The 18,711-nt window shown below is 40.6% G+C and overlaps 2 protein-coding genes and 1 long non-coding RNA gene across 6 annotated transcripts in view; 1 reads left to right on the top strand and 2 right to left on the bottom strand.

Annotated features, from left to right (window-relative positions):
- Positions 1 to 14,446, top strand: part of LOC116609595 (NACHT, LRR and PYD domains-containing protein 3-like) — a 38,717-nt gene extending 24,271 nt beyond the window's left edge. The window contains exons 1-6 of one of the 3 annotated variants that reach the window (XM_032370402.2): positions 6,858 to 6,957; positions 9,758 to 9,831; positions 9,933 to 10,785; positions 11,090 to 11,153; positions 11,381 to 11,424; positions 11,589 to 14,446. In XM_032370402.2, the coding sequence (XP_032226293.2) occupies positions 9,939 to 10,785; positions 11,090 to 11,153; positions 11,381 to 11,424; positions 11,589 to 14,305 (3,672 nt within the window). In that variant the 5' untranslated portion in view covers positions 6,858 to 6,957; positions 9,758 to 9,831; positions 9,933 to 9,938 and the 3' untranslated portion in view covers positions 14,306 to 14,446. Of the gene's footprint in view, positions 1 to 6,857; positions 6,958 to 7,682; positions 7,894 to 9,757; positions 9,832 to 9,932; positions 10,786 to 11,089; positions 11,154 to 11,380; positions 11,425 to 11,588 lie in introns of those variants that run through there. The other 2 variants (XM_048719844.1, XM_032370401.2) reach the window with 2 other exon arrangements.
- Positions 1 to 18,437, bottom strand: part of LOC116609597 (thrombospondin-type laminin G domain and EAR repeat-containing protein-like) — a 126,083-nt gene extending 107,646 nt beyond the window's left edge. For both annotated transcript variants that reach the window (XM_048719849.1, XM_048719850.1), the window contains exon 1: positions 18,274 to 18,437. In XM_048719849.1, the coding sequence (XP_048575806.1) occupies positions 18,274 to 18,422 (149 nt within the window). In that variant the 5' untranslated portion in view covers positions 18,423 to 18,437. The remainder of the gene's footprint in view (positions 1 to 18,273) is intronic.
- On the bottom strand, positions 656 to 6,772 carry LOC116609598. Its single transcript, XR_007305228.1, has 4 exons — positions 6,637 to 6,772; positions 5,115 to 5,195; positions 2,329 to 3,343; positions 656 to 1,231 (listed from the first exon to the last, which is right to left on the bottom strand). It is a non-coding gene; the product is annotated as an uncharacterized LOC116609598 (long non-coding RNA).
- Positions 18,438 to 18,711: the final 274 nt, after the last annotated feature.

The raw sequence follows: 18,711 nt of genomic DNA on the forward strand, positions 1-18,711 counted from the left end.
ATCGCTGACTGCTTGCATTAGCGTTGACTTTCCCCTCATCCTTCCCACGCTGCCGGTAAACCGCTCGGATTGCCTCACTTCTGCGCATGCTCCTCAATATGCAGTAGTTTGGCTATAAGCGACTTGCACTTAGAGATCACGTGACTTCTTGTGTAGCAAATTTACGCCAAAACACAGAAATAGCTGGGCCATCACGCCAGAGAGTGACAAAAACAATTAATAAAAATAAGCCCCTTCTGTCGAGGCATAGAAACTTTCTGGGTGATTAATAAGCGCTTAATATGTTTTTCTTTATTTCACCGTAAAAGCTTCGCGAGTCAAAAGTCACGTTATTTATTTAAGCAGGTCGCTTACTGCGCGCATGCGTATTGTCCTGTTCTCAGGCCCCCCTTTAGTTTCTCCACAGGAGACCCAAGCTCAGGGTTTGTTCAGCCCGTGTATCGCGAGTCTCTATAGCGAGTCTCGGGCTGTAGCAAGGGAGCTTCACTGAGACTCGATGCGTGAGCGTGTTGACTGCGAATAGCCGCCATTCCCATCGATTCGCAAAAGTTCCCAACATTTTTTTTCGTACGACTCTGACTTCTATACCCCACCTCCCCACCCCCCTTGGTAGCGGCCTAAGACTAAGATTCAAAAAAATAAATGGACTAGTCTCTTAGCGATACAAAACGTGTATTTACAGCCGTTACATATATTTACTAATACAAACAAGAGGATTGTTGTATAGATCCTGATATTTAATCTGATGTGTTGCTTGACGTTTAGATTGCGTGATCACCATATATAGAAAAAGTGGTGTCTGAAAAAGAAGGCGAAGTCCTCGTGACAAAAAACCCGCTCAAACCCGCACGTCACGCAATCACGAGCCTTGGTAGTTGAATGTCTAACGCTACATTTCAATCAATCTCCGCTCTAACAGAGCAAATGCGCCGCTAGCGTTACATCTTTTCACATGTATTGCGTGGTCGTTTCACGCGAGGTCACGCGTTCACGAGCCTTGGTAGATCCCAGTGCTCCGGTGTGAGGCGACCGCGAGGTAGACCCTCTCTCCCATAATGAAGAACGTCATGTCACGTGTCCGTGCGGAAGAGATGGACTGGACCTTGGCGAACTTTCTAGAGTGATACTTGTCCCAGGCGTAGATCACGGGATCGAGGCCACTGTTGATGATGGCAAGGTACGTCTTCTCTTTGCCCATATATGGCGAGGTAATGCTCACCCAATCACGTGCCTGGAAAAATACAAGTGAAAAGTCACGCAACATTGTCTCGTAGACGTCCTGGAAGTACAATTTCAAAAATAAAGCTGAAACACTTTTTTGTTATTGATTATCATTTAAAATATAACGGTTTATTCGCAAGGAAACTTTAAAGAAATAATCTACGAATAAAATCTGACCCATAATTGACGATATTTGCTTGAAAATATATTAGTTACTCGCTTGAATTAGCCGATGGAGAGGGGTGCTTTGTGCGACTCGGCATCGAGCGGGAGCATAAAATGGTGGCCTACTTTAAGGCTCAAAAGGTACCCCGGATGTGATGGGCAAAGTTTTCTCGATGTATGATTTGTTAGTTATCCTCATTCAATCCTAACTGACTGTCATACAAAAGGTTCCAGTCTGTTGTACCACTGTAGCTCAGAGTCTATAAATGGGAACAAGTATAATATTGACGATTATAATGAAAGAGTAGACAAAGATCAACAACCGGGAAAGGGGGAGTTTTTGTTTACAGAGGGATAAAAGTGTTTGTTACTCAATGTCCGATTCTATTTCAGGGTTCACGAGTCGCAAAGAGCATGAGAGAAAGAATCAACATCTCGATCTATTCTTTATAGTCCATTCTAAACAACACCCCAAAAGTTCTCCAAAGTTCTCTTGTGTGAACATCTGGAAATTTGACAATAAACAATTTTTTGTCGGCCGTCTGGAGCTTACTGTAGTGCGATCTCTTCGAGAGTGGAGGGTCAGTGTGCCATGAATAACAATAAAATTGTTTATTGTTGAATTTTGAGATGTCCACAAAAAAGAATTTTGGAGAACTTTTGGAAAGTTATCAAGGACATGCTACTCAGTCATTTAAGACTAAAATCATTTGTGTTGCAATTACTTTTAGGTTAAACATCGGATTGACTGGACTACAACAAAGTCTGTCATTTAAGACCGAAATCATTTGTGTTGCAATAATTTGAGGTTAAACATCAGATTGGATGGACTATAACAAAGTCTTTGCTGGAAGTGTGTGCTCGAGGTGTAATGCAGGGGCCTTATTCGATGCCCCCCCCCCTCCCCCAGTAGGGCAAAATGGCGGCCGACAGAGAACTTACCAGTAATCACTAGGAAAACCCCGCCATCTATAGTAAAGGCCTCCAGGTCGGACCCTGCCGCCACAATACTCTGGTACCTCGTGAAATTCTCCCCGTTCCACTTGAAGATATGCGAATAAGGTCCATAAAAGGTGGCAACTGCCAGGAACACGTCTTTGCCGATGAAGGAATCTTCAAATAATATGCTTTTTTTGCATATGATACCTACGTGCAGTGGATGACTTGGTGGTAGAATTCAGTTCTAGATCAGACGAGAGCAACGATGATGCAGCAGTGACGTCAGCTTCGATTCCGTATAGGACTCTAGATGCTACCCATTTTGAGAGGTACTTCTAGAAGTGTATGATCAGCGGTAGAACGTTCATCATTTACCGTTCTTAGATCACACATCAAAACGTTTAACTAGAATATTATCTATTAGCGCCATTTCATTTAGTAGGGGTCAATTAAGTTTGGACCTAGCCTAACTGCGAGAAAACGTGTGTATCAAGCTCCACTGCTGATTACTCTCATTCATTGTGCAAACGTTCCCCTTGTTGTAGTTCAACTTAAGGCCAAGCCAAACTGGATCCTGTTGCAAGGATTCGTTACGCGGTGCACACGAACAAGCTTTCACCTTGCGCCACCCAGCTGGAATATCCCGTCTTCCGAGTCACCCCTGCATGCTTGTTTACCCTTCTCGACCCAAGGGAAGTGTCTGCGGCGGACATAGCGCGGATAAAGGCGGGGGTCCCACGATTTGTCACGGGATGGTGGACTGATTCGGTACGTTTTCAAAACAAAACTACCACGGTGGGATAAAAACGTGATGTCACATTTTCTAGCTTGGAAACGGGCACGCCTAGAAAGGATGTATTGGTGGCTGAGAAGTCTTTGTGTGTCATTGGGGGTGGCGTGGACTTCAGTAGTATAAACCTCATCCTGATCCCCATCCAGTCATCTGATCACTGGAATTATTGGTGAGACAAATTTGTAAAATCTTTTACACAGTTTTGCAAGTTGACCTCGTGCCTGTCTGTGAAGTAAAAAAAAAACATTTTGTAATATCATTTGTAGGCTATGGACAGGTTGTCAAAACAACGGTTATATTTCAACCCATTGGGTGGAGATGAGGAACAGCCAGTCACAAACGTTTCTTTGATGGGACAAATCAACAAGTTCAGGTACACGCGAACCATATTATTTGAAAAAATAAATATGAACACTAAAGATGGCGAGCTCGTTCAGAAAGGATTCAAGCCATGTTAAAAAAAAAGACGTTTCAATATTATAAACTAGGGTACATTGTAAATTCTCTAATAGAAACTGAGCCGGCTAAAACAAACATCCCCGTTTACCGTCGCTGAGGACGTGCACTTCCCTGCTAGCAGAGGCCTCTTTTCTCTGTATTTCGCTGGGCTGGAGTTCGCGAGGAAAAGATACCTCTGCCATGGGTCGAAACTGTCTCTGTTGCGCATGCGTTAGCGTTAATAAGCGACCGACGTGCCAAAACCCGTACCATCGCGCGAAAGCTGTCAATATGCTAATATGCTTTTATGGGTTTAGTCGGAAATCATGAATCAAACTCCGGTTAGTTCTCCTCTCCGAAAAAAGAAAAAAACTGTTCAATTTCAATCACCTAAAACGTCACTAAAAAGATTGAACAACAAACGCAGCAAAGACGATTTTTGTCTTGTTTGTGGGATTAATTTTAAGACATCTGGGCAGGCGAGTTTCTTCAATGTAAATATCGCACAGTTGGATTCGAAGAAAATGTTACAAAACTTTTTGGTAAACTTAGATCAGCTATTCCCAGAAGAATATGCAAAACCTGTAAACGGAAGATTGACTTGTTAGTCAAAAGAGAGAAAATTCTGAATGAAGATAAGGCATTGAATGGCTTCTTTTATAATTCGTCGCGTGATATTTCTACGGAGGACGCTGTTTCGAATGCGGGCTTATTATCCCGCAGCGGATATACGTTTTATGCATGCGCTAGTCATTGTGGGCTCAAATAGTGGCCAGTAATTAATGAACGGAGCATGCGCTCTGGATCTCGTCCACGATCGTGGACGGCGGTTTGATCAAACGAACTTGCTACCCATGGCAGAGGTATCTTTTCCTCGCTAACTCCAGCCCAGCGAAATACAGAGAAAAGAGGCCTCTGCTAGCAGGGAAGACGTGCACATGTTAATCCTTCCTACGCAACGCGGGTACCCTGTGGTTTTGGTCCGAAATGGAAAAATAACATATTTCAAGACGTTCCACCAAAGGGATTTTTAGGGACTTTTAGTATGTTAACTAGGTTGTATCACTTGTTCAAAATCCGCTGAGAGAAATTCTATTGCAATAAGTTCCACATGGGCCATAAAAAATTCATAGATTGACTGGACTACTGAAGACAGGATACAACACCCGCGATTGGCCTTGTGTTCACCCCATGCATGCGAAGCAGGTTGATGGCTGCAACTGTGGTGTCTTCATATGCTTTGTATGTGTAACAGCTACCCTATGTATGTGTAACATTCACGGCCTTTGTAGCCCTGGGGGGAGGGGGTCCGTTTTCACGTTGACTAACATAAAATATGCTGGTCTCAGACCAATTGAAAGCTATCTATTGAGGTTGGGTTGGTTACGGTTGAGGTTGAGGTTGGTTGTTATTTTTTGAAGACAACAGAATCTTAGTGAAACAATTAATTTTAGTGCAAAATTATGACTAAAAATCGGTCATTCTGCTTTTAATTTTTGTAGATCTTACCTAACCCTTTCAAAAATTTTTGTATTTTTATCTACTATCAATAGTTTACCCGTTGCCTGGCTCTTGGGATTCCATCAACCAACTTAAATGTCCAAACTGAGCGGCGGCTGCTGTCTCAGGTCATTGGATCCTGGAATGATGACATAAATAGTTAATTGTTAAGGACCCCATAGCTAAAAATAGAGAGGGGCTAAATTTGCAGACAAAAGGACCTGTTATAAATCAATTGTTTACTAATTAATGCCTTTATTGTATTCATTAATATTGATGCTGAGCATATATTTTGTTGTTTGACTTTCTAAAAACAAATATAAGGTTGATAAATTCTACCTAGGTATCCCCTCCTCTTGGAGAAAGAGCAACAATAATAATCATTTTGTGCCAAAAATGGTTTATCCACTAGTTCTCCTGCAACTGTGAACAATAATTTTAATCACCTGTTCAAGCTCTGATGTAAAAAATATGGTACCTTATTTGAACTAAAATGTTATACGCATAAGAGCCATCCCTGCATATCCCAACCTCACGATTTTGAGTATAAAACTATAAACAGTTTTCTAGCTAATTTTCTTTGATCCTTTTCTGTTGTAACAATCGCAACGTTAAGGTTTGTAAACTCTGTCGGCAAGACGACAACGAGGATTGGCTGGGGTGTGACCACTGTGGCCAGTACTTTCATGCTACCTGTGTTTCGACTTTGCAACAGCTCTTTCCCCACAATTTTACTGCCCCTAATGCCTCTGATCCTGACATATTGACATATTGTGGATTCATAAGTGGCAATAGTTTCCCAATAATTATTTTAACACGGCCATTGGGGGTGCTTTCTTCGGGGTGATAGAAGTCAATGAGACTGGATAAAATAGATTTTGTGTAATCGCCCTCCTCAAGTAAGCTGCGGAACAGTAATACAGATTGAAACGAAAAATCATGATTTATCTTATTAAAGAATTTCTTAGATATAAATCTAATACTATGGAGTCATGTAGGTTTGATAACCAGTATGAATTTTCCTTTTTTGATAATGCTTACTTTATGGTCTGTAAATGTTCATGTACCTCCTGCCTGTTAGCAAAGACATAGCTGGCACAAACAATGTAGGAATAGTGTATCCCCCTGAAATTTGTGGTGGCTTGTTATGACTTTAGTGGCTAGAGGGGCAGTTTAGGTCCTACGGGTCACGAGATTTTTAGCCTTGTCTCATGGATAGCATTTTGTAAATTGTCGTACAGATTTTATTTTATCACTCCAAGATAAAATTATTGGTGTTACCTCATATATTTGTTGTATTTTACCTTTTCATGGTAAAAGTCTTAGGTTAAATTTGATAAGTAATGCATTTTATAATGACAAGCGAACTCTGCTAAATGCTTAGATATTTTGATAATTTCGCTCGTCCCGCCACCCTCCAAATATCTGAATCCACCGCTATCAATTCAGAGTAAAAGACACTTTCATGACCAGTGAACATATTTATTATCACGTAGTAGTTCTGAATACCATTTATTTAGAGTTATTATCAAATAGAATATTAAGTAACAAATACGTCTATTACACAGTTAATAATTTACCTTCAATACTTGGAAAATTCCGCAGAAATGAAGAGCGTAATTATTGTAAAACTAAGTCTTGTAGATTCTTCGCGATTTCCAGTCGTCTCAGCCGCCATCTTGTAATTACTTTGTCAGTCGGGACTTCCGACGGCGTGTCGACCGGGTTCCGACGTATACATTACCGCTGACTTCCTGCAGACTCACTCTTCCTCTACGCCGGTGGAAAATTGCTTCCCCTTGGGATTGTGCAACAAGCAACTGTTTCTTAGCGAATCTGCGAAGAAAAGCCGTACCAGCTGATATAAAAGCAACACAAAGCACAGTATCCCTACAAGTCCGGTAAGCAAGGGTATCAGAGAGTTCGACCGTAGTTTCTCTATGAATTATCGGCAAAATCAAGCACATCGCGTCTTTGAATGTGTTGGTTTGTGAAGTGTGACAAAATGTGAGATTATTGTTCAAAAGTCTTTAGCTCGGTCTTACCTCTGCTATCTTCGGATTTTGATAACATTTCTTACATTCACTATTCTCTGAGGTCGGTAACTTGTGCGTTGTATTGGGGATTGTGCATTGAATGGGATTTCTACACTAATTTTGTGCGGTTCTCTGTTTGTGCTTCCGCTTTCGATTTAGTAAGGGCTTCGATTGTTTGTGAGCAGTCCATTGACTTTAACATTCTCAAATTCCTTGATTAAAACACAAACATGTAAAACCGATAAGTTTTCACGAGACTAGGCAAGATGCCATCACCTAGATATATAAAGGCAAGGAAATGGTCTTGCAGATATGCATCCAACCAAGGTGTTGGCATCTACTCTTAAGCCAAATAATAGCGACTGTTAGCGCGAGGTGGAGAGTTGTGGAGCCTTCAAGGTATTTCGCCAGACATCAAACCATTACAACATTCATTCTCATTTACTGACTATATAGAAGAGTTGGAGAATAGCAATATTAGTTTATTTTAAGGCAGAAATTCGCGTATTGAAAATTGAATTTTTTTGGATTTCTTGAAAATGCAGCGTTGCATTATTGAAGTCGCATCACGTCAGCTTTGTTTATATTTATTTCTGCGATCGTATGCAGCTCAAACTGTCCAAGGTGTTGCTGATGTGGCCTAGGCTTGATTGTTTTAGAAAGATGGGGAATGGATATCATAGGAGAAATTAATGTTACCGCAGTGCCTTAAGATTCATTTTTATTTGGATTTCTTGAATGCAGCGTTGCTTCATTGAAGTCGCATGAGTATCACAAATATCACAGGCGAAGGGTCATACGGTAATACAAGAGGGTTTTCTTTTGCCATTAGGTTTCTCCTGTAGCCTTTCTTGACTAAACTGGTTGCACTTCGTGAGTCTTTCCCGCCATTTCTATATTTTTACTCTTGTGACTCTGTCACACTGTTTTGTCCGCCGTTTTGTCCTACGACAAAAACTGACTTCCCACGTTGTCTCCTGTTTTTCTGGCTTAGTTTTCTTGTGTTTGAAACTGTACTTTGTGTTTTCACCAAAAGCTTAAGTGATATTTTGGATAATTCTTCACTTACAAACAATAATTTATTCAGCTCCGAAATCAGTCGCCTGTAAATTCTGCGAAGGATTTGCATATTTCTCTGAGCCCTGATTGCGATGCGCTGTTGTTGTGTCAGTCTCACGGTAGGCCAGTCACAGTTGGGTTGATGACAAAGAGTTAGTGATTGCGGTCGGATTGCGTTGTTGTGTAATACTGCTTGGAGTTTTTCTACCAGTGGGTTCTAAGTGCATTGTTGATTGAGCGCGTTGGTTCAGTTTACGGGCGACTCGAGTCCAACTTGTTTTTGCCACCCTGCATTTTCATTGTAGTCTTTTAACTATTTTATTCTACTTAATTTTACCTTGATTATTAATTATTAATAATTAATTGATCTAGTTAAATAAAAGAAAGGGAAACTAATCAAATAATTATATACAATCAAACAATTATTTAACCGGAATAACCGGAAAATAAACTACAATACTATTTCTGTAATTCTTTTTCAAAAAAAAAAAATATATAAAATAATTATATCTGGCATAATGGCAGGCCACCTCATGGCCCCCTTGATAGTACTCCTATTTGCTCTACATCTCCAGAATTTCTTATTACGGTGGCAGAGCCCACTAATTGAGTCTAAGGCCGGACCCTTCATTTCACCAGCACTTTTTGAAATGAACCTGGACAAAGTTAAAATTTTCATGAACAATATTTATCCCAATCGTAGAAAATTGATCGCTCCAAGGAGTAACCCAAGCTCACTCGCCTTTCGCCTACTCATTCTTAGTGGGGACATCCCTCTCAATCCCGGTCCCACCTACCGGTATCCCTGTGGAGCATGCTCAAAACCAGTTAAATGCAACCAGAAGGGTATTCAGTGCGACTACTGCGATGCATGGTATCACACAAAATGCTGCTCAATAAGCAATGAAAGTTACAATACACTTGCTAACAGTTCTTGTTCTTGGATCTGCTGTGCCTGTGATGTGGCCAATTTCTCAAAGTCATCAAGTGGTCCTGACATTCCTGATGACAATTATTATTTATCTTTATCAACATCAGTACAATCATCCGGCTCAGAATCACCCCAGCCACTAACATCCTCCCCCAGGCAAAGACAATAAAAGAATGGAACAAGCTGCCCCGCCTTACCCTGGATTCCACTAGTGCAGATATTTTTAGAGAACGAATAAAATAAAATTAAATTAATAAAATTATATTAATACCAATAATGCTGTTTAAACGATTTTTATCTTTTTACTTTATTTAATCTTTTTTTTATTCTGCCTTATTATTATTTTATTCTGCCTTATTATTATTTGTATTATTATTTATTTTTATTATTATTATTTTTATTTCTATTATTATTTTATTTTATGTTTTTTATTTATTTTTTATTTATTTATTTATTTTATTTTTTATTTTTATTTTTAGTTAATTAATTAATTAATGTATTTATTTATTTATTTATTTATACAATTAATTTATATCCACAGTGATGGTAACCCCTTTGTGGATTAACAATGTAGATGTAGATGTAGAAGATTCCCTTAGCATTCCCTTCTTTTCTAGGTTGTCAATGGTTGCTAAACTTTTGTTAGGTCCTAACTTTTACTTTGTTCCTCAACAGATTTATTAGTAAAACCAAGAGTGGAATTGATGCTACTTCAATCTTTCAAAATGTGATGTCAATGCATTAAGCAGGTATAGCCAATCTACTGTAGCATTGATATACAGCATTTTGATGTTGTGATAATAAAAGATGATGATTTCTCTTGTTGCTGAGCATTTCTGTATTTTTGCAGATTAGTATGGCCTCTGTACTCTCAGGCAGTGAGGAGAAGGACAACTTCCTCAAACTCTGCCGCCTGCTGATAGATGGAGGTACCCAGTCCCTGCGGACATACTTCACATCAATCCACCATCCCACCCCCCTTGCAGCATTTCTAAATACGCACAAGAAAACCTTGATTAACCTGAAAAGCAGGAGGAAACTCCGGCAAGAGCAGTTTGATCGACTATTCCCTGCCAGCGGTGTTCCATCAGCTAATGATTATGACATTACACTTTTGTTCCTGTTGCTTCGCCACATCTCTGGGTTGTCACCACCTGTCAGTACGTCTAGCTGGGATGTGTTGCCTCCTCCTCCTGATCTTACCAAGGAGGCACACATGGCCCGGCTGAAATGGTACAGGAATAATGTGTTTGCCCACATCAAATCAACTGAAGTGCCAACTGTTCAATTTAATCAGTACTGGGTTGAGATATCTGATGCACTGATCTCCCTCGGTGGAGTCAGTCAGGGTGACATAGATGCCCTGAAGGTCACACCTCTTGAGAGAGATTATGTAACGCTTTTGAAAGAGTGGTTTGATAGAGATCTAGACTTGTCAAAAGAAGTAAATGAGACAAAGAAAGAAGTGCAAGAGACAAAGACTAAAGTAGATGAGGCAAACAAAGAAGTGCATGAGGTGAAGGGAAAAGTAGATGAGACAAACAAAGAAGTGCATGAGGTGAAGGGAAAAGTAGATGAGACTAACAAAGAAGTGCATGAGGTGAAGGGAAAATTAGATGAGACAAACAAAGAAGTGCATGAGGTGAAGGAAAAAGTATCTGAGATGGCAGTGGACCTAGCATCAATCAAAGAGGAATTCTCAAGTAAGTAAACCATCTGAAAAAAAAGCTAGCCTGAAATGATAATAAGAAACTTACACAATCACGAATCTCAAATCACAATAAGATATCATTGATATAAAAAATACTGAACCTATTTAGTTGACATTATGGAGACATGACCTCTTGCTTTATATCCTTGTCCATGAAGACAGGGTTTTTTCTATTCATGGCCTGATGTTGAGAGAAACTTTTGTCACTTTTTTGATTTGGTATCTTCTATACACCTAAAGGCCTAAAATCCCTTTCTTGATTAATCCACTCTCAACTCTACAATTTGATGTCACAGGTAAAAAGGTGAACAGCAAGAAGGACATCACTGCCACTAAAGGTGATGAGGCTGCTTCTGGGAAGTAAGTTATAATTCTTTTTTGTGTGTTTCTCTTGCACAGATAAGCAAAATTATGAGTTAGATCGTGGAATCTTCAGTGAATTGTATTTTAAATGTAGCTTTTTTTATTTATTTCGTTTTTGTTTCTTATTATATAGATTTATTATAGATATTTAAATGTCACCCTTCAATAACTGAAAGTAACAGGTAATGTTATGTTGTAAACTGATTGTGTGGTTTTTACTTTAGAACATCTCATGACCCAGGGAATGAGAGTCTACCAAAGAAAAAAGGTACATTTTTATATTTTGATATTCACACTCTGACGCAAACACACTGACGCAAATCGTTCTCCTTATTGAGAAATGCCCTTCAATAAGTTTGAAAAGAGAATGACCAAAATAAGAAAACCAATTCAAACCGAAACAATAATACGGGTTTTTTTCCTTAATTTTAGCGGTTCAAGACTTTATTGACTATCTTCATCTGAGGTACACGAAAGGTGAAGAGGTCCTTATTGAGCCGCTTGAGGACATGGAGGACGGCAACTTTACGCTGGAGAACATGTTCTCAGAGCTGGAGATCGTCAGAAAAGGCACCGATATCAAGGTGCCGATGTATCACGTTTTTACCGCTAGTGAACCATCCAAGAAGGTGCGAAGTGTTCTCCTGGAGGGGGAGTCTGGTGCGGGCAAGACCACGTTATGCAAGAAGATTGCATATGACTGGGCAACAGGGGTCTTGGCCAAAACAGAGTCCTTCCCTCAGGTGGAGCTAGTGCTGTCTTTGAAGTGTAAAGGGATGAGTTCTAAAGGGTTCCCGCAGGCAGTGCAAGATCAATTGTTTCCCAAGGAATTTAGTAAACAAGATAGGGTAGAAGTGGTGCAGTACATCAAAGAACACCAAAATAAGGTTTTGATAATCCTGGATGGATACGACGAGTTACCTTTAGAGGCAAGGGAGAGCATACATAATGTAGTATGTAAAAAGTTCTATTCCTCTAGTTACACCCTTTTAACGAGTAGACCAGAAAAGAAGCTCAGCAAATACTTTACAGGAAGTAATGCTCTAGAAATCAAGGGATTTCTCGATGTTGATGACTTTATCAGCATTTTCTTTAATGCATTACCAGATTACGCAGCATTTATTGTAGAGATTATCATCAAAGGAATCTCTAATGTCGAATTGTGTAATCCTCTCACCTTGATTCTCTTCTGTTTGAGTTTCAAGGATCATTGTGAGAGGAACATGGAAAAGGATTTCTCACATGGTATGACCATTAGAGAACTTTACGAGGATGTAGCGTACTCACGAATTAGGAGATACTTTGAGAAGGAAAACATCAACTTTGACGATGACCATATTCAAGCGATAAGTTTAAGACTAGGAGAAATTGCTTTTCACAGTCTTAAGGAAAATGCTAACACCTTTCCACTTCCTAAACTATCAGAAGTATTGAAAAAGGTAGGTTTCTTAACACGCCTCAAATCCCCTAGCACCATACGAGCAGTAGAAATGTACTCCTTTGTTCACAAGTCTTTTCAGGAGTTTTTCTGTGCTGTGTTTTTAGCTGACAGGCTTGGACAAGGCATTGTTGAGAGTGTATTGATTAATGATGATGGATTTTACTTCACTGTTAATCGTTACGACCTCGCTATGATGGTAGGAAGTAATGTTATGAAAGCCGTGGAATCTCTCGCAGGCAAAGTACCCGAGTATCCACCCCAAGGAATTCCCATGTGTGATTGGCTTGCTCACTGTATTGCTCTCAAGTTGCTGTGTCAGTGTCTGGCGAGATGCAAACAATCAGAAATCGTCAAAGTTTTGGAAAAGGCATATTGCCTCCTTCCATGCAGAGTGTTTTTACCATTACCTGATACTGGACCACGTTATTCTACGCTGTTAGGATTGTCATATTTGCTATCGTACGATTTGTCTCGTTCCAAGAGCCTGCAGACTGTCGGTAGTGTCAGCGGTTTGCGTCCCCTTGGTGATCTTACTATCTTGTTTTTGAATTATACAGATGGGATCCCTGATCAATTTACAAAAGCGTTAGCTTCTTCTCCGATTCAAAAACTAGCTATTTCTTGTCCCCCTGGTGCAGGTGATATTGTAAAAGCGCTTGTCAGCATGCTGTCACGTACCACATTACAGTCTCTCATTCTTTTTCATGGGATTGACGAGGCTAATTTTGGCAATTTAATCGAGTCTTTAAAGAACAACGTTACACTCTCAGAAATCTGTATTGAATCTGACGGCTTTGGTGATTCGTGTGCTATCAAGTTGGCTGAGATCTTATCTGATAACACCAGTCTCACTGACGTTCGCATTGATAGTAATATCCTGGGAGGTACTGGCATTAAAAGGCTCGCCAATGCATTGAAAGTCAATAAAACAGTACGAACTCTCGGGATAGCTGGTGGTAACATGACGTCTGAAGCAGGCCGTGCTATCGGTGAAATGCTGAGACATAACACTACTGTCACGTCTCTTTTTCTTAGCGGTGGAAGGCTAGGTGATTCCGGGGCTCGGGGTATCGCTATTGGTCTTGCACAAAAAAGGACCATCGCTCAACTTAGTATAGCGAATTCTAGTATAGGCACCGCTGGCATTAAGGCAATTACAAAAGTCATTCAAAATGTTACCCACTTAGATTTGTCTGGTAACCCGGTAGGGTACGATGGAGTAAAAGCTATTGCTAGACTTCTTGTGAAAAGCTGTTGCAGGTTGAAATTCCTTTTTCTTGATCGCTGTAATATAGATGTGTTTGGTGCCAAGGAACTCGCCATAGCTTTGTCAAGGAATTCATGTCTCGAGGAACTGTCCGTAGCTTGTAATGATATTAATGACGAAGGGATGTGTGCGCTGGCTGAGTCTGTGGCTAGTAATGAAACATTACAGGTTCTTTACATCTCGTACAATAACGTCGGTCAAAATGGTAAAAAGGTTATAATTAGCGCTTGCGAAACGAGCAAGTCCGTCCGGCATCTCTACCACGAGAACGACTCGATTCTTAATACGTTCACCAAACCCCACTCGGTCTGTGTAGTTTCCCGTCAATTATATAACAATGTTCTTGGTCTTAAGTTTAAGAGTGTGCATGGGTTATACAAAAGATACAGTCAAGGTGTAGAACAGCAAGTCGAGATGATGTGTAATATCTTGAGTATATGAGAACTCGACTTTATTCTCTCGAATGCTTAATTTGTAATTTCTTGAGACGTTTATTTGAAAATCCTTTTTTTTGTTTTTGTATAAAGTGCAGGGAGTATAAATCCTCTCCATCTTGTTTGCCCATCAAATTTTGCTTAAAAATGTCCAACTCGCTTTCATTTCTAGCAAAAAATACCGTCGGTCCTCCCACCTCAAACAAACATCTTGTTTGTGCATAAGACTTGGGGGACTAGGGTATTGTAGTCCATCTTGTTTGTGCATAACACTGGGGGGACAAGGGTATTGTAGTCCATCTTGTTTGTGCATAAGACTGGGGGGACTAGGGTATTGTAGTCCATCTTGTTTGTGCATAACACTGGGGGGACAAGGGTATTGTAGTCCATCTTGTTTGTGCATAAGACTGGGGGGACTAGGGTATTGTAGTCCATCTTGTTTGTGCATAAGACTGGGGGGACTAGGGTATTGTAGTCCATCTTGTTTGTGCATAAGACTGGAGGGACTAGGGTATTGTAGTCCATCTTGTTTGTGCATAAGACTGGGGGGACAAGGGTATTGAAGTCCATCTTGTTTGTGCATAAGACTTGGGGGACAAGGGTATTGTAGTCCATCTTGTTTGTGCATAAGACTGGGGGGACTAGGGTATTGTAGTCCATCTTGTTTGTGCATAAGACTGGGGGGACTAGGGTATTGTAGTCCATCTTGTTTGTGCATAAGACTAGGGGGACTAGGGTATTGAAGTCCATCTTGTTTGTGCATAAGACTGGGGGGACTAGGGTATTGTATTCCCCCTCCCCTACAGCCCAGCTATCTGGCTTGTGGTTAAGGTATTTGGGGGGGGGGGTATGTTTTTATAATGCCCCTCACAGGTGGCTTACACTAGCATGTCACGTGACCAACTAAAGAGTCCAAACGAGCACCAACTTGTCAAACACGTAGCTGTGACTTGCTCGTGTAGCATGTCACGTGACCAACTAAAGAGTCCAAACGAGTACAAACTTGTCAAACACGTAGCTGTGACTTGCTCGTGTAGCATGTCACGTGACCAACTAAAGAGTCCAAACGAGTACAAACTTGTCAAACACGTAGCTGTGACTTGCTCGTGTAAGCCGCCTGTTGTTGCGAGTTGAGTCAGAATAAATGATTAGTTGGAGTACACTAAGGGTGTTACTACGCAAAGCATATTGTCAAATGTTGTACATACTTGTATTTTAGTCACTTTAATACCTAGGGCCTATTAAATTGTATATATTGCACAATGGTAATAAAAAAGATGATATTGATTGTGTAGATCGCTGACTGCTTGCATTAGCGTTTACTTTCCCCTCATCCTTCCCAGGCTGCCGGTAAACCGCTCGGATTGCCTCCCTTCTGCGCATGCTCCTCAATATGATGTAGTTTGGCTATAAGCGACTTGCACTTAGTGATCACATGACTTCTTGTGTAGCAAATTTACGCCAAAACAGAGAAATAGCTGGGCCATCACGCCAGAGAGTGACAAAAACAATAAAAATAAGCCCCTTCTGTCGAGGCATAGAAACTTTCTGGGTGATTTATAAGCGCTTTTTTTGTCACCGTTAAAGGTTCGCGAGAGCTTCACTGAGACTCGATGCGTGAGCGTGTTGACTGCGAATAGCCGCCATTCCCATCGATTCGCAAAAGTTCCCTACTATTTTTTTCGTACGACTCTGACTTCTATACCCCACCTCCCCAACCCCCTTGGTAGCGGCCCTGAACTAAGATTGAGCTATCTTAAAAAAATAAATGGACTAGTCTCTTAGTGATACAAAACTTGTATTTACAGCCGTTACATATATTTACTAATACAAACAGGAGGATTGTTGTATAGATCCTGATATTTAATCTGATGTGTTGCGTGACGTTTAGATTGCGTGATCACCATATTTAGAAAAAGTGGTGTCTGAAAAAGAAGGCCAAGTCCTCGTGACAAAAAACCCTCTCAAACGCAGCAAGTATACAAAGCGTTAATTCTAATCAGACGCACTGCGTAACTGATTCTTACACGTCACGCAATCACGAGCCTTGGTAGTTGAATGTCTGACGCTACATGTCAATCAATCTTCGCACTAACAGATCAAATACGCCGCTAGTGTTACATCTTGTCACATGTATTGCGTGGTGGTTTCACGCGAGGTCACGTGTTTACGAGCCTTGGTAGATCCCAGTGCCCCGATGTGTGAGGCGACCGCGAGGTAGACCCTCTCTCCCATGATGAAGAACGTCATGTCACGTGTCCGTGCGGACGAGATGGACTGGACCTTTGCGAACTTTCTAGAGTGATACTTGTCCCAGGCGTAGATCACGGGATCGAGGCCACTGCTGATGATGGCAAGGTACGTCTTCTCTTTGCCCATATATTGCGAGGTAATGCTCACCCAATCACGTGCCTGGAAAAATACAAGTGAAGGGTCACGCAACATTGTCTCGTAGACGTCCTGGAAGTACAATTTCAAGAATAAAGCTGAAACACGTTTTTGTTATTGATTATCATTTAAAATATAACGGTTTATTCGCAAGGAAACTTTAAAGAAATAATCTACGAATATAATCTGACCCATAATTGACGATATTTGCTTGAAAATATATTAGTTACTCGCTTGAATTAGCCGATGGAGAGGGGTGCTTTGTGCGACTCGGCATCGAGCGGGAGCATAAAATGGTGGCCTACTTTAAGGCTCAAAAGTTGCCCCGGATGTGATGGGCAAAGTTTTCTCGATGTATGATTTGTTAGTTATCCTCATTCAATCCTGACTGACTGTCATACAAAAGGTTCCAGTCTGTTGTACCACTGTAGCTCAGGGTCTATAAATGGGAACGAGTATAATATTGACGATTATAATGAAAGAGTAGACAAAGATCAACAACCGGGGAAGGGGGAGTTTTTGTTTACAGAGGGACAAAAATGTTTGTAACTCAATGTCCGATTCTATTTCAGGGTTCACGAGTCGCAAAGAGCATGAGAGAAAGAATCAACATCTCGATCTATTCATCTTTTAATAGTCTATGAAAATTGATAGCTGAACCTAATAGTAATTGCAACACAAAGAATTTTATTGTTTAATGATAAGAAAAGACATTCTAAACAACACCCCAAAAGTTCTCTTGTGTAAACATCTCTGGAAATTTGACAATAAAAAAATTTTTGTCGGCCGTCTTGAGCGTACTGGCAGTGCGATCTCTTCGAGAGTGGAGGGTAAGTGCGCAATGAATGACAATAAAATTGTTTGTTGTTGAATTTCGAGATGTTCACAAAATAGGATTTTGAAGAACTTTTGGGAACTTATCAAGGACATGCTACTCTGTCATTTAAGACTGAAATCATTTGTGTTCCAATTACTTTTAGGTTAAACATCAGATTGACTGGAATACAACAAAGTCTGTCATTTAAGACCGAAATCACTTGAAGATATGCGAATAAGGTCCATAAAAGGTGGCCACTGCCAGGAACACGTCTTTGCCGGTGAAGATGGGCTCCACGTCGAATGCTTTCTTGGTTTGGAGAGTTTGGAAAGGCACAAACTGGTTATCCACCCATTTGAAGACCGGGGAATCAAAGTTCCTGGAGTTGCTAGCCACGGCGAAGTATTGCTCGTCTGCGATCATGAACAGCTGCCATTTGCGAGCATTGGAAACTTTGAGGAAGTTGAAGAATCTGAAATGAAGGACATTTTGACAATTAAGTTCAGTGAAACCTTGATAATTCGAACTTAGATAACTTGAACTCCCCGCTAACTTCAGGAAATGTTAAAAAAAACTCTCAAACGCTTAAGGAATCTTCAAATAATATGCTTTTTTGCATCTGATACCTATGACAGTGCACCCCCTCGGCCAATCCTGGGAACGAGCCTGCTATCAATCAGTTAAGTGTCCTTTTTATAAAGTCTACTGGTCGTCATTTGTAGACCACAACCCTCTCTACCCCCACCCTTTTACTTCCATCCTCCACTCACATGCTCTTGTTTTCTACTCGTCGCCATTTGTAGACCACAAAGCTTTTGCTGCCAAGTTGAGACACCCCCAGGAATAACTGCTGACCGATGTAGAATGTACCGAGGTCCCATGCGTCTGTGTACAAAGTCTGGATCATGTATCGCTTCATGAACTTCGTCAAGTTAACAAAACCTGAAAATATAATCAGAGTACGGTAGTAACATACTTACATACAGTCTTTGTTTAAAACTTGAACATGTTTCTCTGTCGAGGTTTACGGTATGTTGGTATGAGTTTTTGAAACGTTTATGATCTACAAGGCGTCATGTTTACATTTACTGGCGCTGGTAAAACTCGTACCATACAATGTGGGTATTGTCACCGCTAATTATTATATAAACGACTAGAGTATTTAAGGGCCCGTTATATTGGGAATAGCACGGGTTAACACTTGCTTG

Source organism: Nematostella vectensis, chromosome 12 (genome assembly GCF_932526225.1).
Source record: "Nematostella vectensis chromosome 12, jaNemVect1.1, whole genome shotgun sequence".
NCBI classification, from domain to species: Eukaryota; Metazoa; Cnidaria; class Anthozoa; order Actiniaria; family Edwardsiidae; genus Nematostella; species Nematostella vectensis.